Source organism: Macaca mulatta, chromosome 20, assembly GCF_049350105.2.
Source record: "Macaca mulatta isolate MMU2019108-1 chromosome 20, T2T-MMU8v2.0, whole genome shotgun sequence".
Classification (NCBI taxonomy): Eukaryota; Metazoa; Chordata; class Mammalia; order Primates; family Cercopithecidae; genus Macaca; species Macaca mulatta.
In genome coordinates, this window is record NC_133425.1 from 2,839,150 (window position 1) to 2,865,372 (window position 26,223).

The window sequence follows — 26,223 nt, forward strand, 5'->3', positions numbered from 1 at the left end:
GACTGCGGGCGGCGCGGCGGCCCGGACCCGCAGCCGTGCCCGGACTCGCGCCCGCTCCGGTGGTCCCATAGCCCCAAGGGCCGGGGCCGGGGCCGGGCAGGGTCCGCCGAGCTGTCGCGCCCTCCCGCCGCCGGCCTGGGCGTCTGGACGCGGGCCTTGGCCAGGGGGCGTCCGGGGAGGCCCGGCAGGGTCCCGGGCCGGTGGGCAGAGCCGGGGGCGGCGGCGTGGGGGCGGCAGGGGCCGCGGCGGGCTCGGGCGGGCTCGGGCGGGCCGGGCCCAGCCGCCGAGAGGGGATTTGGAACAAACAACGGCGGCCATGTTGAGAGCGCGTCGGGGCCGCTAAACTTCCCGGCCTGCGCCCGCCTCACCGGCCGCCTCCCCTCTCCCGGCCGCAGGATGACAGTGAAGTTGGGCGACGGCGGCAGCGGGGAGGACGGGCTCAAGAAGCTGGGCAAGCGGGCGGCCGATGAGGAGTCCCTGGAAGGAGAAGGGGCCGGCGGCGCAGACGCGGCCGAGGAGAGCAGCGGCACAAAGAGGGACGAGAAGACCCCCCGGGCCGGCGCCGACGGCGCCCCCGCGCCCCCCGGCGCGCCGCAGGCGTCTTCCCCGCCGCAAGGCAGCCCCCAGGACCAGCACCACTTCCTCCGGTCCAGCGTGCGGCCGCAGAGCAAGAGGCCCAGGAAGGACCCTCCGAGCGCCCTGGGGAGCGGCAACGCCGGTGGCTCGGGGCCCCGCGGAAAAGGTAGGGCGACCCGTCACCTTGGGAGACCCCAGCCCCTCTCCGGGGTGTGCCGCGGGGGAGAGGAACCCATCGCCCCAGCCGGGCTCCACCCTAGCTCACCCATCCCGCGGCCTGCACTGAGGCCCTCACTTTGGGTGGCACTTATCGGGCATGTGTCCCCTCTCTCCTTCGAAGAGGCTGCGACTTTCTATATTTAAACTCTTTGAAGAGGCAGTGAATATCCTTTCTTGGGGGGAGTGAAGATATCCCTTAAAGCTGTTTCCTTCCCAGAGGATCACTGATGGTTTTCTATGGTTGTCTGTTTCAAACAGCGGACAATATTTGGGAAAGGGGAAGAGAAAAAAGTACCTGCTGTGTCTCTTTCCCAGACATCAGGCGGTGGCAATGCACCAAAGGAGCAGGCTTTTGAAACTCATTGGGGGAAGATGGGTAAGAAGCGGAGAAAGGATCATTGGGGTCTGACTTGGACTCACTGTCCTCTTCTTCAAGAGCTCCTGGCTTGAAAGTAGGAAGGGCATAGAGATGGGGCCCTTTGAGTTGCAACTGGAGTTTACTTCTGTGCCAAAGAAAGGAAAGAGTGGTGAAAACGATGCACGTGAACAAGCAACAGTTTGTAGTGTTCGCCCTTGTATTCTGAGGTGATGGCGAATGTTGCTACTTAGCTGGGGTCTCTACCAAGATAGTAAGAAAACGACATGTTAGTTTTCTTCTCCATGTGCCAGTACTTCATTGTTGTCTGCTTTTGTTTCTATTTCAGCCTTGTGCTTTTCCTTACACAGGTGAATGGCTCTTTGATTCCTTTTGTTTCCGACCACATGTGCAGCACTTTGTATAAATAGCAAATATAACATCAACTTCCAGTGAGTTTCACGTGAAAAAAAAATCTTTCACTTCCTTCCTTGGGAAATGTTCATTTAAATTCTGAGTGGTCCTGGTAGTTTTGGAAAGGAAATATATTAGGAACTAATGGAGAACCTGCTTTGGAGATGTGTGCCAAGTGTGTTTCATTGAGCCCACTTCTCCTGCCTCATTCTCAACCAAAGAAGGCTGGCCTCCGGAATCATGGCCTTACACATTGGTAAAGAATTCTGACATAAGTATACTTATTTAGAGATGTAAATATAAGGTAACTTAGCACGTTTCAGAATTTAAAACTTGCCTCATATAAATTTATTTTGGTGTGAAAGTTGCTGATCAATTTGGCAAACATGAGTGGCTTTGCTTGTTACTAGTTTTTTATTGCTAGTTACAGGTATGTCTAAGCTCACGTAAGCTCCATGGTTCCTTCAAAGGTTTGTTGTTCATGGTTCAGAAGCCCTGGACCTCGAGTCCAGCCAGCATTCGTCCCCCATGCCCCGGTCTTCAACCTTGCTCTGCCCCTTCACCCTCTTGGAGATGCTTCTCTGTCGGGTGTGCTCACCTGTGAGACAAGGAACGAGAGCAGCTGCTTCAGCCCCTTGAAGTGCAGCTGCTAAAATGAAATGGCGCGTCGGTGTGAAAGCACTCTCAGACGTGTCCGTGGCTACTAGTATGAATAAGTGAAGTGCTGCTGAGAGTTAGTGATCAGGTAGAGTTTTGGCAGTTGGGATGAGGGGAGGCTTGCTTTTGTTTGTATAGTTGAGAGCGGCTTGCTGAAGTGCAGAACGTTTCCTGAGCTTGGCTCACGCTCAGGTCGCTGGCACTTCTTTCTCTGCTTCTTGTCCCGTTGTGTGGCTTGGAGAAGCGTGGGACTTTTCATTATGTTTTAATATTAATAAAATGCAAATTTATTAGAATTTGTTCTCCTCCTGACATATCCATTATCCCACTTTAGCAAGCAAATAATCTCTTTTTTTTTTTTTGAGATGGAGTCTCGCTCTGTGGCCCAGGCTGGAGTACAGAGACGTGATCTCAGCTCACTGCAAGCTCCGCCTCCTAGGTTCATAACATTCTCCTGCCTCACCCTCCCAAGTAGCCGGGACTACAGGTGCCCACCACCATGCCTGGCCAATTTTTTTTTTTTTTTTTTTTTGTACTTTTAGTTGAGACGGGGTTTCACTGTGATAGCCAGGATGGTCTCGAGCTCCTGACCTCGTGATCCGCCCGCCTGGGCCTCCCAAAGTGCTGGGATTACGGGCATGAGCCACTGCACCTGGCCACAAGCAAATATATCTTTTTTTTTTTGGGGGGGGGGGCAGAGTCTCGCTCTGTTGCCCAGGCTGGAGTGCAGTGGCCGGATCTCAGCTCACTGCAAGTTCCGCCTCCTGGGTTTACACCATTCTCCTCCTGCCTCAGCCTCCCCAGTAGCTTGGACTACAGGGGCCCGCCACCTCGCCCGACTAGTTTTTTGTATTTTTTAGTAGAGACGGGGTTTCACTGTGTTAGCCAGGATGGTCTTGATCTCCTGACTTTGTGATCCGCCGGTCTTGGCCTCCCAAAGTGCTGAGATTACAGGCTTGAGCCACCGCGCCCGGCCGCAAATATATCTTTAAGCAAATAATAAACTAAGCTGTAATGGTGGCTTTTGGGAGAGGAGTAGGAAGTGGGTCTCCTTTGCATCTCAGAACTTCTTGGCCACTGTCTGCCTCGGAGCTTCCCAGGAAGGAAGGCTGCCTGTCCGCTGCTCTCTGCTTTCAGGTTCCTCGGTGCCTTGGGAGGCACTTCACTGCCCAGGACAGCCTCTGACACCAGTCTTTGGAGAGACCTCTGCTCAGTCGTCACTTCCATTACCCGTCAGAAAAGAAGGCCGGGTGGTGGCAGTTGCCACGCAACACTCTTTAGCTCACCTTCAGAGCAATGCTCAGGGGAGAATCCTCTTACATTCTGGAGAAATCTGCATCTGGAGTGGTGAGCATCTGTCAGTGAGGAAACGATCAATACTTCATTTTTCAATTTTTCACTTGGAAATGATGTAACTTCGATTATGCCTAAGGAATACGTAACTCAATCACTGGCAGTTCCTTTGGTTGATTACTTACTGCCCTTGCCAGTTTCAGTCTCAGTGGGCCGGAGACTCTCACAGTGAATCTGGAAGAAAGGACTTGTGGAGTAAAGGAAAGTCTCTCCTTGCTTGACTTCCGTGCATGCGAGTGTGTTTTCTTTCTCTGTAAGAAGAGACTGTTTATTGGCTCCAATGCAAAAGGCTTTTTTTTCTAGTACAATTTCTTTTTTTTTTTTTTTTTTTTTTTGAGACGGAGTCTTGCTCTGCCGCCCAGGCTGGGGTGCAGTGGCCGGATCTCAGCTCACTGCAAGCTCCGCCTCCCGGGTTCACGCCATTCTCCTGCCTCAGCCTCCCGAGTAGCTGGGACTACAGGCGCCGCCACCTCGCCCGGCTACTTTTTTGTATTTTTTAGTAGAGACGGGGTTTCACCGTGTTAGCCAGGATGGTCTCGATCTCCTGACCTCGTGATCCGCCCGTCTCGGCCTCCCAAAGTGCTGGGATTACAGGCTTGAGCCACCGCGCCCGGCCTCTAGTACAATTTCAAATTTAAATTTTTTTGCATTGATAAAGGGTTGGTAGCTGTGATTTAGTGCCTGTGTGCCAGGCATCTTGCATCTCTGTAATTTTGCTTTTAGATGAGTGCAGAACCTGAAGTAGATTGTTTAAGTCAAGTGCTCAACCTAAGCAGAAGGTAAACTGCAGGCCAGAAATCCCAAAACAGACATTCCTGCAGCTCTGCTACACCACCCACGTGACCCTGGGACGCACGGGAGATTTTGGCTCAGAGCCGCAGAAATCATCTGAAAGACGTCGGTCACATGACAGGGTCCTAATACCGTTCCCTGTTTGGCCAGTTCGTGGTCCGGCTGGCCCTGGGCAAACTGGTCCATCTTTGGGATAAAATAAACACCTGCCTCCGAATTGCTTGAACCCAGGAGGCGGAGGTTGCAGTCAGCCGAGATTGTGCTGTTGCACTCCAGCCTGGGCAACAGGGGCGAGCCTCCGTCTCAAAATAAATAATAAATAAAAATAAAAATAAACACCTGCCTTAAGCCATAAGGTGTTTAACAGGCACCTGGTGTTTCTGCCATGAAAAATGCATGCAGCTTCAAGATTACAGGACTGCAGGAGGAGGCTGCACAGGCTGGGGGGGTAAGGGGCCTACCTGTGGGGCGAGTAGAAGTCCAGGAATGCTGGTGCTCTGCTGGGGCAGATGGGATGAGAGAACACTGGGGGTGGGGACAGAGAGCCTCTGCTTATTTTAGCCCCCCTCACTCACTCCGAAGAACTGCAGTTCCATCATGGATGGGGAAATGCACCATCTCCAAAATAGGGTAGTGTAGTCTGAAGTGACAGTCATTTGTGTGTAGGAATCGGTAAACAACTGTGCACAATTTGCACTAATTTATATTTTGTATAATCTGTGTACTGATTGTAGTTTCTAGATATTTCAAAGAGACGTCTTATAAAAGATTGTACTTGTAGTCCCAGCTGCTCCGGAGTGTGAGGCGGGGGGATCACCTGAGGCTGCTAGTTGGAGGCTGCAGGGAGCTGTGGACATTGCACTCCAGCCTGGGTGACACAGCAAGACCCTCTTTCAAAACCAAAACAAAACTAAAAAAGATAAAGTAGGTAAGGCAACATTTAAACATGGTTTGAAGGCTGAGCTGCCTTTCAAATACCTATATACTTTTGATATTAAAACTAGTTTCTGTGGTGTCTGTAGTTGTGAAGTTGTCTAATGAAGTAGACTTTTCGATTTTCATTTTTGTGTCTTATTTTGGGTGGTATAAGGATATCGAGATAACAGGGAGATGCTTCCAGATATCTAAATCAGAAATGTGAAAATTAACATTGTTGTATAAAGTGGTGTGTAGAAGCTCTTTGTCACATTGGTAACAGCAGCGGGGTTTTGTTTTTTGTTTTTGTTTTGTTTTTGAGACGGAGTCTCATTCTGTCGCCTGGGCTTGAGTACAGTTGTGCGAGCTCGACTTACTGCAATCTCCGCCTCCCAGGTTCAAGCAATTCTCCTGTCTCAGTCTCCTGAGGAGCTGGGACTGCAGGCGCTCGCTGCTACGCCGGGCTAATTTTTTGTATTTTAGTAGAGACGGGCTTTCACTATGTTGCCCAGGCTGGTCTCGAACTCCTGAGCTCAGGCAATCCTCCCGCCTTGGCCTCCCGGAGTGCTGGGATTTCAGGCGTGAGCCACCGCGCCTGGCACAGCAGCATTTTTAACACTAAAGAACCGCGTTAGAGACGCGGAAAAGATGAGACGTTCCAGGAGTTTGCGGTTTCGTTGGGATATCGTGAAATACTTACAGGATACAATTAGAAATCTTCTGGTGTTTGATGAAGAGGGCATACGCTTTTATAGAAACAGTGGAGTTATAGTTGTGTTTCTCTCAAATATTTGTGGAAGGGGAGAATCTTCAAGGAGACGGTGCTGGTCGGAGCTTGCAGGAGGACGCTGAGCTTTGCAGGCATTGAGGGTGGGAGTCCCAGCAGAGAGGGGGACGGTGTGAGTGACTCCCAGGGGGTGTTGTGGAGACCATCAGGTTTCAGGTCAGCTTCAGAACCTGAAAGAGAACATCTCAGAGTCGGGCGACCCTGACCAGGGCTCTTGCAGGCACGCCTGGAGTGTGGACCAGATCTTTAGATTGATGGCATGATGTGAGGTCAGGAGGGGTCCCCGTTTGCTCACTGACTGCCTGTCGTATAGGATGGAGTGACAGCACTGTGCATGCATGACGATAGGGTGGGTAAGGGAGGCTCAGGACTCATCTGAGATGACACCTTGCCTGCAACTTGGCTTGCTTGAAGGATCCTGCCATGTGACCTTGGTGGAGATGGTGTCCACAAAGCCTTCAGCCACAACTCCGGCTCCAAGACCGGAGCTGCCAGCACCAGCATCTGATGCAATGCCCTGTGTTAGGAGAGGCACAGAATGCCTCAGGAGACTTGCAGGTGGATGCGTCGGACCTCTGCAGTTTCTGCGCCATCCGTGGCCTCCTGGGAAGGGTCCCTGCGCTCTTATGCTGCAGACGTAGGCCGTGAGGACGTGTCCCTGTGCTGGGGTTGGGGCGTGGTCCAGTCTGGAGATGCCCTTCCACGAGCGGGTGTCGCCAGTGCCTTTCTAGCTGAGAATGAGTGAAGCATGGGGGAGACGTGTGTGTTCACTGCAGTCCCCTCACCTCCAGACCAGTCACTGACTTCCTCGCAGTTAGTGGGTCTTCCGTCACTCTTGATTTTACTGTTCCTAACCCTCGGAAGGAAGTTCACCAAACCACAGAAAGAGTGCTCCAGGACAGTGAATTGATGTTAGAGACGACGACAGGGTGTCACTGGGCTTTTGCGTCTGACCTCTGACGTCTAGAGACAGACATCTTCCAAAGGCCCAGCTCTGGCTGTCTATTAGCCGCGTGCCTTTGGGTAAGTCATTTAATTCTCGCCTTTTCCAGACTGAGGGAGGGACTTTGAGGTCGGTATCCCCCGCACCACGACCCTGATCCTCCAGCTCTGTGACAGGACAGTGTGTGCTGCTTGGCTTTCAGAGCTGTTCTGATGGCACGACATGGGAAACGCCTGGATTTCGAGTGAGAAGGTTGCTGGGTTCTTGCTGACTACTGACTTTGGGGCTTTTAAAGCCTCAGTTTCCCCGTTTCTTTTTTTTTTAAATGACATATTGCTATTAATAACTTGTGAAAGTTTCCCCATTTGTAAGATGGAGATAGCTACACATTGTGAGGACAGGACATTGCGAGGACAGGAAGAAACAGGGCATTTGAATGCATTTTAAAGGCGCCATTTAAATGCAGGTTCTGTTACTTCCAGGCCTGCTGGGCACTGAGCAGCTGTGTGGCTTTGTGGGTGACCTACTCAGCCCGTGCTTCAGCTTCCCCAGTTGAAAGATATGGATAATTGTTCTTAAGGTGATATGAAGGGGTACAGGTGGTGACATTCCAGGCCAACCTAGGACATGTGATGGGGAAGAGGACGTGTTGCAAAGAGCAGGTGGTAGGGCCTGTCTGGAGCTAGGTAGAGGGGTCAGCAGCTGGGAGAGTGCACTGGGGCCACATGGCTGTGCCCTCACTGCACACTCTGCACAGCAGGCTTCGGCAGGTGCTGGGGTTTGGGAGCCCCGAGAAGAGGCTGTTGAAATTGTCTACTTGGGCAGCACAGAGCTGGCTTGAGAAGTACGCAGTGCAGATGGGAAGGGGAAATTAGGTAGCAGTGTGGCCTCTGGAGAACTGTGGTACTGACGTGGACTAAACAGGAAGGCGGGTTCCGTTTGGGAGAACCTGGGTCCCAGCAGCCTGGGATGTGCTGTCTGGGGCTGCCCAGGGGCAGAGGGAGCATGGGGAGGCCCTTTATCTGGGCTCCATGGGACCCTGCGCTATCACTGAGCACTTGCCATGTGTGAGGCCTGGGACCAGGCCTGGGCGTGGGAGAGTCCCACACGGCTCTTGCTGTCAAAGAGCACACTGTTGGGGATCCTGCTTTTGCACCCCACTTCCTGCAGGCTTCTCGATGGTTCTCCTCGTTGTGCAGACCATGCTCAGCCTCTGTGGTCTCAACAACAGTCACAGATGGACCTGGCTTTGGCCTTCTGCTTTTCGCTGGGTGTCCTGCACCCAGAGAAGCCCACCTAGTTTTGTTTACGTCGTTTTCTCTTTCCATCTCTTGCCTTTCTCCTCTCATTTTTCTTGTTGCTTCTCTGTCTTCTCCTTCAGTCATCACCTTTTGTTTTCATCTGAATTTCTCTGAGCTGAGGGTGGCCTTGCCCAAGTTGCCATTGTTGTATTCCACCAGGTGTCTCTGGTCTCACTTTCTATTTTCATTTCGCTTGAGCTGTAGTCACTGAGTGAGCCGAGGTCAAGCAGTGAAGCCGCTTCTGCATCTGAAATTTTAGGGGTAAACCAGAGGCCACCGTCCATTTCTGCTTTGAAGTCTGTGATTCTTTTTTAAAAAGCATTCCAAGTTTAGGCCGGGCGCAGTGGCCCATGCCTGTAACCCTAGCACTTTGGGAGGCCAGGGCCGGTGGATTGTCTGAGCTCAGGAGTTCGTGATCAGCCTGAGCAACACGGTGAAACCCCATCTCTACTAAAATACAAAAAATTAGCCAGGTGTGGTGGTGTGTGCCCATAATCTTGGCTACTTGAGAGGGTAAGGTGCCAGAATTGACTGCCTGGGAGGCAGAGGTTGCAGTAAGCGAAGATTGAACCACTGCACTCCAGCCTGGGTGACAGAGCAAGACTCCTTGTCCAACAACAACCAAAAAAGCATTCCAAGTCTAGAATAATGTACTTGGGGCGATTTGCTTTCTTGTCGTGTTTTTTGGGAGTTTTTTGTCTGTTTTGTTTTGTAGAGACAAGGTCTCCCTGTGTGGCCCAGGCTGGTCTTGAACTCATGGACTTAAGCAGTCTTCCTGCCTCAGCCATCCAAGTAGCTGGGACTACAGGTGTGTGCCACCACGCCTGGCAATCTGCTTTGTTTTTTTTGAGACAATCTCTGCCACCCAGGCTGGAGTACAGTGGCTCGATCTCGGCTCATTGCAACCTCTGCCTCCCGATTTCAAGTGATTCTTCTGTCTCAGCCTCCGGAGTAGCTGGGACTACAGGTGCACGCCACCACACGGGGCTAATTTTGTATATTTAGTAGAGACGGGGTTTCACCATATTGGCCAGGCTGATCTCAAATTCCTGACCTCAAGTGATCCGCCGGCCTCGGCCTCCCAAAGTAGCTGGGATTATAGGCGCCCACCACCACGCCCAGTTAATTTTTGTGTTTTTAGTAGAGACAGGGTTTCACCATGTTGTCCAGCCTTGTCTTGAACTCCCAACCTCAGGCCTGCCTTCTTTTCTGGATGTACATCTTGCTTTACTTTTCTCTACTGAGAATGTGTCATTTTTAAAACATCAGAAGGAAAGGGTGAGCACCTCGCACCTGCCTCGGGCTGCTGGGAGGTGGCCTGCTCCTCTGAGGAATGGGTGCTGTTTTACCAGCCTCGTCAGAGCTGCCTTTACTGTTGTGCCTTCTTTTCACTTCTGTGTGCCTTTGCCTCCTGTCTACCTCTGAGAACCCGTCCAGCTCAGACACTCCATTCTGTTAGCGTTTACTGTTTCACACTCCTTGTCTTGGATCACCAGTGCTGTGATCCAGTAAGATTTAGCAAGACATCTGGATTATGGAATTTTAGGAAATTTATGTCTGTTACTTTTTCAAATATACCTAATGTCAACATGGGCTAGCAAAAATAAACCTGATATGTAATGGCAGAGCCGGTTAGCAAATTGTGGTCTTGGAAAAAGATAGTTTGGCGAGTGTTTCTTAGGAACCTGAAAATGGCTCTGCAAGCCTTTGTTGTGGGTGGTGCAGAGGTGGACAGGCAGTCCTTGCAGAAGTGACTCCACGTGAGGAATCCACGCTCCTGTACTGAAGAGTCATGTTTCCAATGGCATCTGAACCTGTCCATCATCTGCGAAAGCCCCAGGTTCTGGGGAAGCACCAGGTTGATTAAGTCCAAGTTTGGTGAGAAATGAGCAGGGCCAGATAACATGTCAGGCGTTTGATTAACCTAGTTTGTAGCGCAGAGCGTTTGCATACCTGAGTTTTGTTTCTGTTGTCTGTGCAGGATGGAAATGGAGCAGCCGGAAAGCTGGCTGGGCGGGACACACTTGGAACGCGTTGTTTATTCCACGCCAGTGGGCTGTGAATACTGGACATTCAGGTGCAGCACCGTCTGGTAGCTCTCTCTGCAATGATGGCCGCATGCGGACGTTGACTACCAGAAATGGGGCTGGTGCGACTGAGAGGCTGAGGTTTTTTCCTCTTTTAAGCTCTTTTTTTGTTGTTTTTATCCTGAGTTTACTCTGTCGCCCAGGCTGGTGTGCAGTGGTGCGATCTCTGCTCTCTGCAACCTCCGCCTCCAAATTTGAAGACAGACCACCACCGGGTGAGGCACTGAGCCTCCAGCCTGCATGTGGCTGCCCAGGCACAGCCCCCTTCCGGGTCGACCCGGAAGCGGATCTGGACGGAAGAGCCTGTGGTTATCTCATTAGGAAAGCATTTTTACAATAATCTACGTTTGCTTGGCTTTTCCCTCTTTTTTTTTGGAGACAGGGTCTCGCTCTGCCATCCAGGCTGGAGCACAGTGGTGTGGTCTTGGTCTGCTGCAACCTCCACTACCCGGGTTCAAGCAATTCTCCTGCCTCAGCCTCCCAAGTAGCTAGGACTACAGGCGCCCACCACACTTGGCTAATTTTTTTTTTTTTTTTTTTGAAGACACAGTGTTGCTGTGGTCTCGATCTCTTGACCTCGTAATCCACCCACCTCAGCCTCCCACAGTGCTGGGATGACAGGCGTGAGCTACTGCACCTGGCCACGCCTGCCTAATTTTTATATTTTTAGTGGAAATGGGGTTTCATCATGCTGGGGATGCTGGTCTCGAACTTTTGACCTGGAGTGATCCACCCACCTTAACCTCCCAAAGTGCTGGGATTACAGGAGTGAGCCACCGCGCCCAGCTGGCTTTTGATTTTTAAACGTTTTTGTTTCAGAGTTTGAAGGTTTCCCAACTTTTTGTGGTCCTGCAGTTCCATATAAAGAGAACCCTGGTTATCACAGGGATACCCTGACAGTTCCCGCTCCCAGTGGAAGGAGGAACTGAGATGGGTGGGAGGAGTGTGTCAGGCCATGAAAAGTTTTCATCTGCGGTCTTTGACTCCTGCCACATCTCTGCCCGCGGTCTCGGCGGAGCCTGGCCGGGGTTCTCAGTTCACAGCTGGGGATTGAAACCTCCTTGGGGTCGTCTTGGGCTTTTCCCTCCTTGCCTGGTCTCAGAGGACTCGGCATGAGATTGGGGACTGATGTTGTAGTACGATTTGCAAGGTTACCAGGTCATTCTGAGAACAGTACATTTTGTTGGTGGGCATTGATTGAGGATAAGGAGTTTTAAGACTAAAGATTCTTAGGCATTAAATGGTTCATATTCCGAAGCACTGATTTAATCTAAAAGAAGGTGGTGTTGTACACGTTTAAATGTTTTCTTGAGCTTGAATCTCAACCTACTTTTTTGAAAAGATAGTAAGAATATTTCAGCCAAAAACCTCATTTGCAAAAGAAACATGCACGAAATGTGACGTGAGGCTTCATTTTGCAGATGGAAGAGATCTCTGTCTGCACTGTGGACAGGGTGTCTTAAGCGGCAGTGTTGTGCTGGTACACGGTTTCACATAGAATCGTGCTCCTTTTCTAACTGTAAAAGCATTTGAGGGTCATTTGGCCAGGTAAAGATCCTGGCAGTCCTGAGCAGCCTCGCTGGCGCCGTGGGTCCTGGGTGCTGTCTGCCAGTGTCCTCAGTTGAGGAGTGTGGAGTGGGACTTCAGGGCAGTGGGCCCTTCCCTCCCTCTGGCCCTCTGTCCTGCCCGGCCCGCCAGCTTTCGGGAACAGATCACTGTACGGTGCTTTCTCTCCAAGGAGCTGAAGGTGGTGGATCATCGTCTGGAAATGTGTCTGGGGTTGCCCCTGCGGCCCCTGCAGGGGGCTCGCGCTCCTCCTCCAGGAACTTAGGGTCTTCTGGTGGCGAGAAGGAAGAAGGCAAAAAGGTCCGGCGGCAGTGGGAGTCGTGGAGCACAGAGGACAAGAACACCTTCTTCGAGGGGCTGTACGAGGTGAGTAGGCTGTAGAGGCACGGCCAGGCAGCCTGGGCATCCCTCTCAGAGCCCTGCCCTCTGCTCCCCGTGCTTCCTCTCTGCTGTTAGATTCTAGAACGCAGGTTCCTGGGGGACCCCTGCAGTGGCCGAGGCTGGTGTGGGCTCCAGGCCCTGCCCACTGACCTTGGCCATTTTATCTCCTCACTGAGATTTTAGAAGCTATTACTGGTGAGGTGTCTGTGAGGAGGTGTTTTTGTGTGTTTCCTTCATTTCCTTTTGGATATTCTCACCGCTTGTCTCAGAGATGTTCTTGACTGAAGGCCCTCTTGTCTCAGGGCCTTCCCTTTGTGCTGAGTGGGCTGGTTTAGGAGGGATGGCCTCTGAGGGGAGGCACAAGGGAGTGTTTGCCGCGGGGGCCAGCATAGCTGAGAAACCTCACGAGATGTTGCCGCTGACTTGAGACACAATGGAAAGTCCTAAAAATAGAGAGAAGTCACTCTCTGACCCCACTGCCCAGTGAATGCCCGTGCTCCCTGCTGGCCAGTTTCACCTGCATTATTGTTTTCTAAATCCTTGTAATTATTGTGAGCATACTTTTTAATTACCATTGCTTGCATTATTCATGGTGTTTCATAGTTCTTTTGCTCTGTATTTTTTTTTAACGCCTATAAATGTTCTCCTTGCCTGTGTGCTCACTGTTTGCTTTTGTAAAAACATCGTGTTGGGGCACAGCCATGGCCAGGGTGGATGTACTGTCTGCGGCTGCTGCCACCGCAGTGCAGAGTTGAAGAGCTACACCGGACAGGGTGGCCCTCGAGGCCCTGGCCAGCCACTGCTCTGCTTGGCCATTCCTGTGTGGTTAAGGACGACTGAGATCCTTCCAGATTCTGTTGTTGCAAGTGATGTTTACTCTGTGGTAAACATCTGTGTGCACGTTTCATACTTCAGACTGCTTCTTTGGCATACAATATTAGAAGTAGGTTCATGATCAGTGAGCCTTGTCCTTTTTTTGGGGAGACGGAGTCTCACTCCGTTGCCCAGGCTGGAGTGCAGCAATATGATCTTGGCTCACTGCAACTTCTACCTCCTGGGTTCAACCAATTCTCCTGCCTCAGCCTCCTGAGTAACTGGGACTACAGGCACAGGCCACCATGCCCGCTAATTTTTTGTATTTTAGTAGAGATGGGGTTTCACCTTGTTGCCCAGGCTGGTCTCGAACTCCTGAGCTTAGGCAGTCTGCCCACTTTGGCCTCCCAGGAGCCTTATTCTTTTAGTAGCTAATTAATTGGTGTGATGGAGAAGTCTTGTCAAGCCTGGGGAGCAGAATGCTCAAGAAAGAAATGGAGGCTCTGGAATGAGGTGTTTAGAGAGGCATTAGAAAAGGAGACACCCATAAACGTGGGCGTGAGACTTGACTACGGTGCATGCCGTGGCCAGGGTCGCTCCCGCCCTGGGCTTCAGGTTAGGTTCTGCCCACGCCAGGTGGACCCGACTGCCGTGACAGTGTGGCTTGACTCTGATTGTCCGAAGAGTAGTGTGCATGAGTCCCGTTTCAGTAGGTATGAAGTCATTTAAACACATTCGTGTGTTCCTTTTCTTCCCTTTGAGGATCTAGAGCACCGCAAGGAGGCTGTTTTTGTGTAGATTCTAGAGCACCGCAAGGAGGCTGTTTTTGTGTAGATTCTAGAGCACAGCAAGGAGGCTGTTTTTGTGTAGATTCTAGAGCACAGCAAGGAGGCTGTTTTTGTATATAGATTCTAGCCCCAAATCGTGCCTTTAAGCTGTTTGTTGGTCTTGGAGGACCTGCGATTCCTGGAATATTTTCAGAATCAGCAACCATTGCTGATTCTTGCCTGAAACAATTACTCCTGTGGCGTGGCCTTTCCTCCTTGGCAAGACTGTAGCCTCTGTAAGAAGGTCTGGGTGCCCGGGAGCAGGAGATGTGGTTGTCCATTAAAAGTAGCAGAGGAGGCCGGGCGTGGTGGCTCAAGCCTGTAATCCCAGCACTTTGGGAGGCCGAGACGGGCGGATCATGAGGTCAGGAGATCGAGACCATCCTGGCTAACACAGTGAAACCCCATCTCTACTAAAAAATACGAAAAACTAGCCGGGCGAGGTGGCGGGCGCCTGTAGTCTCAGCTACTCGGGAGGCTGAGGCAGGAGAATTGCGTAAACCCGGGAGGCGGAGCTTGCAGTGAGCTGAGATCCGGCCACTGCACTCCAGCCTGGGCGACAGAGAGATTCCGTCTCAAAAAAAAAAAAAAAGTAGCAGAGGAAGAGTTCCTTGTTAATGACCCCCCTTTACCTTTATTCAAGCAGTTTAGTTCGTTTCCTTCCCATTGGGTTAAGGTGCTCATTAGAGTTTTTCTATCGGGTGGATGCTTTTTGAGGAGTTCTGAAGTCCTGAATTAGTAATAATAATTAATAATTGGCTGTTCTGATCATGTAATGCTTTCTGCTGTGGGTTCTCTGTATCTGAGTATGTATGTGAGAAAGAGCGAGGGCAAGAGAGAGGACCGTGTTTGTTTTTTGTTTTTTGTTTTTTTTGAGACGGAGTTTTGTTTTTGTTGCTCAGGCTGGAGTGCAGTGGCGTGATCTCGGCTCGCTGCAACCTCTGCCTCCCGGGTTAAAGCGATTCTCTTGCTTCAGCCTCCCGAGTAGCTGGGATCATAGGCACCTGCCACCACGCCCAGCTAATTTTCGTATTTTTAGTAGAGACCAAGTTTCACCATGTTGGTCAGGCTGGTCTTGAACTCCTGACCTCAGGTGATCCGCCCACCTCAGCCTCCTAAAGTGCTGGGATTACAGGCATGAGCCACTGCATGTGGCCTAACACGTTTTATTTCTGCATTGTGAGTCTCATCAAAACAATGTGGGCCTCTGGTGGGGTCTTGATGTATGGCTGACTGGCCAGTGGCAGGTGTGACTGAACCCTGGAGCTGTGGGGTGACGGTGGCTGGGCATAGGCCTCTGCTCTGAGAAGTGCGGCTCCTGCCATGCTGTCATGGCCACTGCTGCCTTTTTGATGCCTCCCTGGGAGGGGTGCAGCTAGGCTGGCTGGTGCCTGACTGGATGCAGGGACCCCACGGCCGTCACTGGGCCTCAGTTGGTCACTGCTGATCATGGACTGAATTCTCTCCTGCTTCAGCTGCTCCTCAGGCGAGAGTGGTGCCCCTGCCCACCCTACTTTGGGCAGTGCTGGGCATGCTCAGATTGGCGCCTGTCCAGTTACAGCCCGTCCAGACTTCTCCCTGTGGCAGGGAGGGCATTCACCTGTGGCAGGGCACTGGCCTCCTTCCTCTGAATACCCTTCCATTTCTGTGGCAGGTCTGCACAGACCCAGCCCGGACTTCATTTCATGTTCCTGTTCCTGCTTATATCCGTCCATTGTCCGTGCTTGTTTTTGCCATACAGTTCTTGATTTCCTACCTGACAGCCACACAGCCAGCGTCCTGTGCTTCCTTCTCACCGTCTGCACGATGACTGCGGCCTCTGCTCTGGCCTCTGTGCTTCGTGGTGCTCCCCTTCTCTGTCCCCACCTACGCCTTCCCCGTCTGTGCACAGGCAGCCGGGGGCATCCTCAGCCTGTTAGCATCTCCACAGCTCTGTGGACGCTGCAGATGCCTCTTCACCCCAGACGGCTTCCTCGGACTTTCAGCCCTGCCTGTCTGTTGTTCTCACTGCTGTTAGCGTCTGTGCATCTGGTTCCTGACTCAGGACAGAGCAGTCTTGTCACACTGAGAATAAGAAGAAGTCCGGTGGGGCTTGCTGCCTCGGAGACACACGGCAGGCGCAACACAGATGCCCTGGGACTTTAGGAGGCCGCAGAGGTTAAGAACAGGCGAGCAGGAGGCCTGGAACCCGGGTTCTCAGGGAACCTCTGAGTAGACGACCCCGCAGTGACATGCAGAAGCCATCAAGTTCTTCGTCATGGTTCTCGCCAAGGCCCAGGGAGTGTGGGGAGGGCTGGGCCTGCCTGGACCCTGCAGGAAAGCCCTTCATGCTGCTTCGCCTCTTCATGCTTTACCTGCCATTCCTTTTGAAAACAATGAACAAGTTTTACTTTTTCTAAAGTTTTTAATTTTTCATTTCATTTTTGCACCCAGACTGAGGTGCCAGCCTTCCAGGCCCACCCTCCAGCCCACAGCAGCTTCTGTCTTCACCTCCAGCCTTTGTTGCTGGGAGTTACAGATCCTAAAATGTGTCAATATGTCAAGCACAGTGCCGCCTCCCCCCTCCGGCCCCTCCAACTCATCTCACGCTCCCCCAGTTGCCAAGAGTCTTCTGAGATGGACAGGGTTGGGGGCCAGCCCCCGCCAGTCCCCAGGTTCCCATTTCCCTGAGGATCCCACTCCCTAGTTACTACCCCTTAATCAGCATGTTTTTTGTTTTTAATTTAAAAAAACATCTTTTTTTGAGAGTCAGTCTTGCTTTGTCACCTAGGCTGGAGTGCAGGGGTGCCATAGCTCACTACAACCTTGACCTCCTGGGCTCAAGTGATGATCCTCCCGCCTCGGCCTCCCAAGTAGCTAGGACTACAGGCATGTGCCACCATGCCTGGCTTAATTTTTAAGTTTCTTGTGGAGATGGGGTTTCACTATGTTGCCCAAACTGGTCTCAAACTGCTGGGCTCAAGCAATTCTCTCGCCTCAGCCTCCCAAAGTGCTGGGATTACAGGCACAAGCCACTACCTGGCTCCCTTAACTTTTCATTTTGAAACATTTCAGACTTTTAAAAAGTTGCAAAAACAGCACAAAGCAGTTCCCTTCCACCCTGCCTCCACAGCGTTAGGGCCGCCGCGGTGAGGGTATGAGCACAGACACGGCCCTCCCTGCTCCTTTGCAGGCGGGATTCAGAGTAACTAGGGTCCCACTCAGGTCCAGCCTGGCCAGAATGCTGCACCATACCCGGCTGCCCAAACTCCTCTGTCTCCTGTGACCTGGGACAGCTCCTGGGTTTTTGTTTTTTGTTTGCATGGTTTTTTTTTGTCTTTGATGACCTCAACACTTGTGGAGACTCACAGCGTGTTGGTTTGTAGAATGTCCCTTGTGTCAGTTTGGGTTGATCTGCCGTTTCCTCGTGATTCTGTGTTACACATTTCTATCAAGAATTCCACAACAGTGATACTGTGTCCCTCTTGGCGCATCCAGTTGGCGGCCCATTGTGTTCTGTCTCCGCCCCAGTGGTGTTTGCCTTGGTCGCTGCCCTCAGGTGGCCTCCGCCAGGTCTCACCATGGCTGGGTCGTGGCTTGGCTTTGAGGCTGTGTAAATACCGTGTTTCTCATCATTCTTTGCTCCCACTGATTTCAGCAGCCATCGCTGCCTTTTCCCCGAAGCAGTTGTTACTGTGGTGTTTGCTCACAGTGAGGACCTTCTGTTTCCTTTATTCTTTCTACGTTTACTGACTGGGAGTCCTGTGCCAAGAGGAGCCCTGTCTTCTCCCCCACATGTGTAGTTACTCTGTTACCTGCACCATGTAGACTGGCAGATGCTGGCTTTCTTCTGGGGGTCATAATCCGTCATGCCATTGTTGGCTTTCTCACTTCGTTGGTACCCCATTTGGCCACTGGGAGCCTCGTGCTGGCTCCCATGTCCTCTTCTCACGTCCCCATCGCCTACCAGTGTATTCTTATGTGCTGGTGCCGTCAGGCATTGCAGACTCAGTGGCTGCTCACTGCTGTGCAGTCGGCTGTTTCTCCTGGGAGCCCAGCTTCCCTTTGCAAAGTGGTATTTAGAAACCAAGGCCTGGGCGCTGAGGGTGCTGGTTGCTGCTGAGCCCTGCCAGTGCTTAGGAGCTTGGCTTTGATGAGATGATCAGATGCTCGGTTCTTCGGTTCTCTATGGCAGTGCCTGAAGCAGCACTGAGGTGAGGCTCTTCTGTAGAACACAAGTTCTTTTCTGAAAGTCTAAGTCACACGCAGCTTTTGCACAGAAGTATTTAAAGAAGGGTTGGCCTCCAGGTATAATCAGTATATTCTGTGCGGTTCACTTACTAAATGTTCACGTTTGCTGTCCTTGTTTGAATATGGAATATTTTTTGTCGGATTAAAGCAGTGAGGATGTTTCCGATATGTTCTTTAAGATGCCGTAACGACTACATTGCTTCTCTTCCAGAGCTTTTCTTCATGGAGGTGTCTCATTTCATGGTCTCTGAAGAACTCTAGCCATTAAGCCATTTGTCCAAGTGATGAGCTTTATGTTTCTCCTGTCTAGGGTGCTTGCCTCTTTGGTATCCCTGTGCTCTGATCCTTCTGTTCCTGGTCCCATTGCTCCTTTATCCTGATTAAAACCTAAGGTTCTAGGGAATTGAAGTTGAAGTTCATACACAGATAAGAGCTGGGAAGGGCAGCTTGTTCGTCCACAGCCTGCCTCCTTTCTCGTTTCCTGGAACCTTGGAAAGGGTCCATCTCGCACAGAAAGCTACATTGTTTTAACCCCTCTACATTTATCATGGAATTTATTTTCCAGCATGGGAAAGACTTTGAAGCGATTCAGAACAACATTGCGCTGAAGTACAAGAAGAAAGGCAAGCCAGCGAGCATGGTGAAGAACAAGGAGCAGGTCCGCCACTTCTACTACCGCACCTGGCACAAGATCACCAAGTACATCGACTTTGACCACGGTGAGTGCGCCACGGGCCAGGCTTGGGGGTGCCCACAGGCAGGGCCAGCTTCTGCTCAGAGCGCAGCTTCCAGCAAGCCGGCCGGACCTGCTTTCTGGCATTTTCTCACCAGCCACTTGGCCTGGGGCTCCTTGCCTTGCAGAGCTTTGACTGATCATGTGCCGTCTAAGTCAAACCAAGTTGTCAGCAAGTGGCATCCCGTGCTCCAGGGTTCTTACCACTGCTTTTCTGAGCTACGTTTTGTGGGTTTCCACTGGCTCTGAGTGTGTGTAAAGAGTTCTCGGTCCCTGGCTCACTTGAATCCTGTGGTCTCCACTGCAAATGATAGCACCATGGTCCGGCGAGGGGCTTGGGCCGCAGGCACCGTGCCTGGTGCTGGTCTGCCTGGGGGATGGCCAGCCTCCCTAGGCCTCTCGCCCTCTATACTGGGACCCAGATCTGTGCAGGCCCTTCTTTAGTCACAGGACCAAGTCATCCCCAGGTACAATTCTGGCTTCTGGCTCAGAGCACCCTTTGGCTGCTGGTGGCTTCTCCGGATGACGCTCTGTCCATCACCATCTCTGTCCCCGGAAGGCTTAGCCGCCTCCTGCCTCTGCCTATCAGAACCACCTCTCCAGCAGCGTACCTGTGCTGGGCCCTGCTCTTCATTCCTGCAGCTTCACGCACAGCATGGTCCTTCCAGATGCACCCCCAGGACACCCCTCTGCCTTCTGACCCTTCTTTCAGATATCTCACGTTCTGACCCAGGGTACCTGGACTGTGGCCATGCTGCCCCTCCTTGTGCCCTTGCTTATGCCTCGTGGTGACCTAAAGTACTTGCCTTGGCCATTCCTGTGGTGTCCTCTGGGTGGGTTATGGCATCTTGACCATGGTGCATCAGCGTTGCCCAGAGCTTTGGGAAGAGCCAGGACCCAGCTCCCCTGTGTGATTGGGCAGAGCCCTGAGGGCCGCAGACACCCCCTGCCCACCACACAACTTCTCCACTGAAGAACCTTCACTGGGAGGTTGTTGCGAAATATCTGGAGATTCATGGAAATGGCTGTTGGTCTCTGCACGTTAGGGGCACCCCTTGATTCGGGTCTGCTGCCGATGTGGTTTTGTTTGTTTGCTTTTGTATCCGTGTGACCATTAACGTAAGATTTTCTGCTGACTTCACCTATTTATGGCACATCAATTCCGTTTTGTCCTATATTTGATGCCTATGCTGGTCTTCTCATGTTCAGCTCATTTGTTGATTTGAAATCTCAGCACTGGTTGGATCCTGTCATCCAAGACTGTTGTGACTAATGTCAGGTTGTGGTGAGTGGCCTCGTGCCTTCCAGAGTGGCACGCAGCACTGACTTCACTGTCAGCCTCTTCCTGTGTCGTCTGTCCTTTGCACTGTTCATTAGTGCCCTTTTGAAAAACAGGCCGGGCGCGGTGGCTCACGCCTGTAATCCCAGCACTTTGGGAGGCAGAGGCAGGCGGATCACAAGGTCAAGAGATCAAGACCGTCCTGGCCAACATGGTGAAACCCCATCTCTACTAAAAATACAAAAATTAGCCGGGCGTGGTGGTGCGCGCCTGTACTCCCAGCTACTCGGGAGACTGAGGCAGGAGAATTGCACCACTGCACTCCAGCCTGGCGACAGAGCAAGACTCCGTTGCAAAAAAAAAAAAAGAAAGTCAGTCTATGAGAGTGGATCTGCCATCCATTGTGGCTGGTCTTGGAAAGCTCTCCACGGGGAAGGTGGCCAGCAGCGGAGGGGACTGGACAGCTATTTAGTAGACGAGGTATAGAGAGAGGGATGGGATTCCAGGAGCTTCAGTCCAGCGTGCTTTGCTTGAACCACCGGCAGGTAGGATGGGGAGCGTCTTGGGACCCTCAGGCTCCCGGCGTAGACTCATCTCCTCTTCTGAGGTTCAAATGCACATTCTACTTGCCAACCCAAGCTTTCTCCCAAGTCAATTTCAGAAGGCAGTCAAAGCAAACATTTCTTTTCTAATTTTGTCACTGTTAAGCAACCTCCTAATCCTAAGGTTGTTTCTCTGTTAAACAACCTCCTAATCCTAAACTTCCTGGTGTGAGGAGGCCTCATTCCTCTTTGGCCCTTCTCTCCGTCTAGGGTGAAGAGTAAATGCTCCCTCACATCTCTCTGGGGGTCACACCCAACGACACAGGTCCTTTCCCCTTCTCCGTGTGGGCCTCTGTGCTTCCCTCTCTCCCTGTCTCCCCTTCTTCCTGATCTGACACAGCAGGCTCCTGCAGCCTTGGTGTCTCCTTTTCGTGCATCTTTGGCTTGACCCCACGTGATGTGCCACCTTCTTGTTGAGCTCACTGTTCTCCCGAGTTCTCTGATGGCCCTGATTTTCTCTTCAGCAGGGCCGCCTGCCTCTGTGCCAGCGTGCAGCGGCATTGGGGCACCCGATGCTGACTTGCCCAGCTGGAGGCCACCAGGACACTGTGAAGTGACTGGCCCCATGGACTGTCACATCAAGCAGAGTGGCATGCACATCAAACAGAGTGCCAACTTTTTCATGTTACATGTATTTTTAGCGTGCTTTGGAGTTTTGTTTTATTTTGTTTTTTTGAGCCAGGGTCTTGCTCTGTTGCCCAGGCTAGAGTGCAATGGCACAATCTCAATTCACTGCAACCTCCATCTCGCAGGTTCAAGTGATTCTCATGCCTCAGCCTCCCGAGTGGCTGGGATTACAGGTGCGCACCACCACTACACCCGGCTAATTTTATATTTTTTAGTAGAGATGAGGTTTCACTATGTTGCCAAGCTGGTCTTGAACTCCTGAGCTCAGGCAGTCCACCGGCCTCTGCCTCCCAGAGTGCTAGGATTACAGGTGTGAGCTGCCGCACCCGGCCTGTGCTTTGGGGTTTGGAAGAGCGCACCGCGCGCACTTTATCATGGGTTTGTCTGACTCGTCGGGTGGAGTAAGACGCAGAGTGGTGGCAAGTGAGGAGCGTGAAAGGGACTGACTCCACCCCCAGCTTGGGAGCCATGGCCTTGCGTGTGTGTTCATTGTATTAATCTCCTGTGGTTTCCATGCACATCTGCGGCTCCCTGCTGCTGTCCATTGCTCGGAGGAGATTTTGTTTCATGAACTCAAAATTTGGATGAGGTGAGCTTGGTTCCTGTCCCTGAGTGTGCAACAAAACATGAGGTGCCACGTCGGAGGCCGTGGGGCCAGGCGGGGCATCAGGGACACTGCCAGAAGCCCTGCTTTGTCCCAGGTCTCACCTCCCCAGGGGCCCCTCGTCTGCGCTGTCTTGCTCCTGGTGCTGCTTTCTTCTCTCTGGGTTGCGGGTTTTTTTCTTTTTGTCATTTCAAATGGTGGACTTTTTTTTTTTTTGAGACAGAGTCTTGCTCTGTTGCCCAGGCTGGAGTGCAGTGGCCGGATCTCAGCTGACTGCAAGCTCCGCCTCCCGGGTTCACGCCATTCTCCTGCCTCAGCCTCCCGAGTAGCTGGGACTACAGGCGCCTGCCACCTCAACCGGCTAGTTTTTTGTATTTTTTTTTTAGTAGAGACGGGGTTTCACTGTTTTAGCCAGGATGGTCTCGATCTCCTGACCTCGTGATCCGCCCGTCTCGGCCTCCCAAAGTGCTGGGATTACAGGCTTGAGCCACCGCACCCGGCCTCAAATGGTGGACTTTTAAAAACATATTTTAGAAATGGGGATATTATTCACCCTTTTAAAGTGTACAACTTAGTGGTTCTTAATGCACTTAAAAGGTTATGCAGCCATTGCCACTCTCTAGTTGCAGAATATGTCCACTGCCCAGAAGGAAACCCTGTACCCTGGTGCTGGGAGCCCTCAGTTTACCTCCTGTCTCTATGGCTCTTTCTACTCCAGACGTTTCATAGAAATGGGATCACATGCTACATGTCCTTCTGTGCCTGGCTCCTTTCACTCAGCGTTGGATTTCCCGGTTCGTTTGTGTGTGTGCCAGTCCTTTTTATGGCTGGATAATTTTCCACTGGGTGATGGCCACATTTTGCTTGTCTACTGAATAGTGGATCTTAAAGCTTCCTGAGTCATGGGCTCCTTTAAGAAAGTCTGATGAGGCCGGCGTGGTGGCTCACACCTGTGATCCCAACATTTTGGGAGGCCGTGGCGGACGGATCACCTGAGATCAGGAGTTTGACGCCAGCCTGACTGACATGGTGAAACCCTGTCTCTAGTAAAAATACAAACATTAGCGGGGTGTGGTGATGCATGCCTGTAATCCCAGCTACTTGGGAGGCTGAGGCAGGAGAAGGAGAATCCCTTGAACCCGGGAGGCGGAGGTTGCAGTGGGCGGAGATTGCGTCACCGCGCTCCAGCTTGGGCAACAAGAACGAAACTCCATCTCAAAAAAAGAAAGAAGGCTGGGCGCGGTGGCTCACGCCTGTAATCCCAGCACTTTGGGAGGCCGAGGCGGGCAGATCACAAGGTCAGGAGATCGAGACCATCCTGGCTAACACGGTGAAACCCCGTCTCTACTAAAAATACAAAAAAATTAGCCGGGCGCGGTTGTGGGCGCCTGTAGTCCCAGCTACTCGGGAGGCTGAGGCAGGAGAATGGCGTGAACCCGGGAGGCGGAGCTTGCAGTCAGCTGAGATCGCGCCACTGCACTCCAGCCTGGGCTGGGCGACAGAGCGAGACTCTGTCTCAAAAAAGAAAAAAAAAAAGAAAGAAAAAAGTCTGATGAGCCCTTAGGTCTTTCTCTCAGAAGAGCCTTTGAGAGCAGCTGGCCTGTACTTAGCAGTGTACCATGGTCTAGAATCCTCCTCGTATCTTGAAAGCCTGTTTCTCTGTTTACCAGTCTTAGAGCCTTGAGAACAGGTCTCTGAGGAGAGAACTAGAGAGGATAATTGTGAGAGTAGAGGGGACAATGGCCTTCACCCCTGCTCTGTGAAGTGACCCCAAGGGGCCTGGACTGTGTTGTCACCTGGTTTCCCTAGCAGGATTAGGTCTGGTGTAATACAGTAACAAAATGCAAAATATCAGTGGCCCAAATGCCTCAAGAATTGGCTGTCTTGTGGCAGAGACACCTAGAGGCTGGCGCCCAGGGCAGGCAGGACCCAGGTGCCTCCTGTTCTTGTGCTTGGCTGTCCTTGGTGACAGCTCCAGGCAGTGACTCTTGAGGAAACAGGGGTGGGAAAAGGGAAACCTCCTGCCCAAATCAGGCTCCTCAAGCAGGCTTCTGGAAGTCTCCACTACTTCCAGTGGTGTAGCCACAGCCAGCTGTCCTGTCCCAGCCTGTTTGCCTCCCAAATAAAACAGCGGTCTTGCCCGGGCGTGGTGGCTCATGCCTGTAATCCCAGCACTTTGGGAGGTTCAGGCAGGTGAATCATTTGAGGTCAGGAGTTCAAGACTAGCCTGGCCCACATAGTGAAACCTTGTCTCTACTAAAAATACAAAAATTAGCTAGGCCATAGTGGTGTGCACTTGTAATCTCAGCTACTTGGGAGGCTGAGGCAGGAGATCTCTTGAGCCTGGGAGGCAGAGGTTGTAGTGAGCCAAGATCGTGCCACTGCACTCCAGTCTGGGCGAGAGAGTGAGACCCTGTCTCCAAAAAAAGAAAAGAAAAAAACAAAAAACAAAAAAAAAAACAGAGCCTCTTACTGAGGAAGGAGAATAGACGTCAGGCAGGGGTGAGCACCTGTCCTTGGCTCCTCCTCCCGCCTGGGCCCGGGCTGTGTAGATCCACTGTCACGGGAGGGCACAGGTGAGGCAGGAAGGCAGCATCCAGGTTGCAGAGCCGCTGGCCTCACCTGTGTACAGAGATGGATGACAGGTTTAGTGTTGGCCACATCCGCTGCCTCCACGAGAACCAGCTGTTCTGGGTGTTGTGTTTTCTCCTCCAGGGGACCTTTCCTCTGCCTATTAGGGGTAAATTTCTAACCCCCCAGTTTGGTTTAACTTTTTATTTTAAAAATTGCAGGCCGGGCGCGGTGGCTCAAGCCTGTAATCCCAGCACTTTGGGAGGCCGAGATGGGTGGATCACGAGGTCAGGAGATCGAGACCATCCTGGCTAACACGGTGAAACCCCGTCTCTACTAAAAAATACAAAAAATTAGCTGGGCGAGGTGGCGGGCGCCTGTAGTCCCAGCTACTCGGGAGGCTGAGGCAGGAGAATGGCGTGAACCCGGGAGGCGGAGCTTGCAGTGAGCTGAGATCCAGCCACTGCACTCCAGCCTGGGCGACAGAGTGAGACTCCGTCTCAAAAAAAAAAAAAAGAAAATTGCAAACACAGCACCGTGTTCTATACACTCTGCCCAGTGTCCCCTGTGGTTGACAGCTTACGTGACCAGGGTACAGGGAGCAGATCCAAGAAACCACGTGAGCCCGGCGTGGCTCCCACGCCCGAGTCAGGCAGCGCCTCCTGTTCCCTTCTCTAAAGCCACTTTCTCTTTTCTCTCTCAGTGTTCTCTCGAGGCCTGAAGAAGTCGTCCCAGGAACTGTATGGCCTGATCTGCTATGGCGAGCTGCGCAAGAAGATCGGGGGCTGTGAGTACGCTGCCTGTGGGGTTGCCCACGGCTCGTCCTGTCCTTGTCACCTTCGGGCTCTAGTGCCCAGAGTTGCTTCTATTTTCCCTCTAACTTTTATCTTGAAAAAATGTTAATAGAAGAGGTGAAGAATATGATGGCGGCCATGCTCTTTGGCTTAGAAGGACCTGTTGCTGACATTGGCTACATTTGCTGTCTTCCTGGACCATGCACATCACACGTGCTCGCGTGCACACGTGTCCACACACACTGCATTCCACTCGACTGTGTCACGCCACAGCCCAGAGTACCTTCACCGGCTCACCTCAGAGCACATTTCTCCCGTGTAGCCTTGATGCCATGGTCACACCTAGACTTTTAGCATTTACCAAACAGGAGCAGTCATCTTACCTAATTTTCTGCCCATATTCAGATTTTCTAAAACATCCCAAAACACCAGTCAGGGCTTCTGTCGAGGGCCGTTGCCCTGGATGTGACTGTGGAGTCTCCCTCGGTGTCTTTGACGTAGAGCGGCCGCACTGCCAGGGCTTCTGAGATACTGCGACGCGCCCAGGCCTTCCTCACTCAGGGCCGTGCTTGGATTTGTTCCAGTCGTCTCCTCAGGACCAGGTTCCCTTTAGACTTTTTTGACATGACCTCTAGGTAGGGACATGTAGCCTTACCAGGTGCTTGTGCCCAGTGTCCCTCAGCCCTGCTTCTTCCGCCTGACTTCACAGAAGAGAGTATGCCTGGGCTGTCCCATGGGCACTGCAGGGGTGCACACCCACGGGGCTGCTTCACAGGTTCAATGGGATACTGCGCCAC

The 26,223-nt window shown here is 52.1% G+C and overlaps 1 protein-coding gene and 2 long non-coding RNA genes across 18 annotated transcripts in view; 1 reads left to right on the top strand and 2 right to left on the bottom strand.

The window, feature by feature from the left end:
• Positions 1-26,223, top strand: part of CRAMP1 (cramped chromatin regulator homolog 1) — a 66,989-nt gene that overhangs the window by 1,931 nt on the left and 38,835 nt on the right. For all 16 annotated transcript variants that reach the window (XM_015125290.3, XM_077985084.1, XM_077985087.1 and 13 more), the window contains exons 2-5: positions 396-742; positions 12,138-12,331; positions 18,782-18,935; positions 25,336-25,419. In XM_015125290.3, the coding sequence (XP_014980776.1) occupies positions 397-742; positions 12,138-12,331; positions 18,782-18,935; positions 25,336-25,419 (778 nt within the window). In that variant the 5' untranslated portion in view covers position 396. The remainder of the gene's footprint in view (positions 1-395; positions 743-12,137; positions 12,332-18,781; positions 18,936-25,335; positions 25,420-26,223) is intronic.
• LOC144337829 (uncharacterized) lies at positions 5,716-10,523 on the bottom strand. Its single transcript, XR_013411426.1, has 2 exons — positions 9,335-10,523; positions 5,716-5,780 (listed from the first exon to the last, which is right to left on the bottom strand). It is a non-coding gene; the product is annotated as an uncharacterized LOC144337829 (long non-coding RNA).
• Positions 12,442-14,578, bottom strand: LOC144337841 (uncharacterized). Its single transcript, XR_013411439.1, has 2 exons — positions 14,457-14,578; positions 12,442-13,419 (listed from the first exon to the last, which is right to left on the bottom strand). It is a non-coding gene; the product is annotated as an uncharacterized LOC144337841 (long non-coding RNA).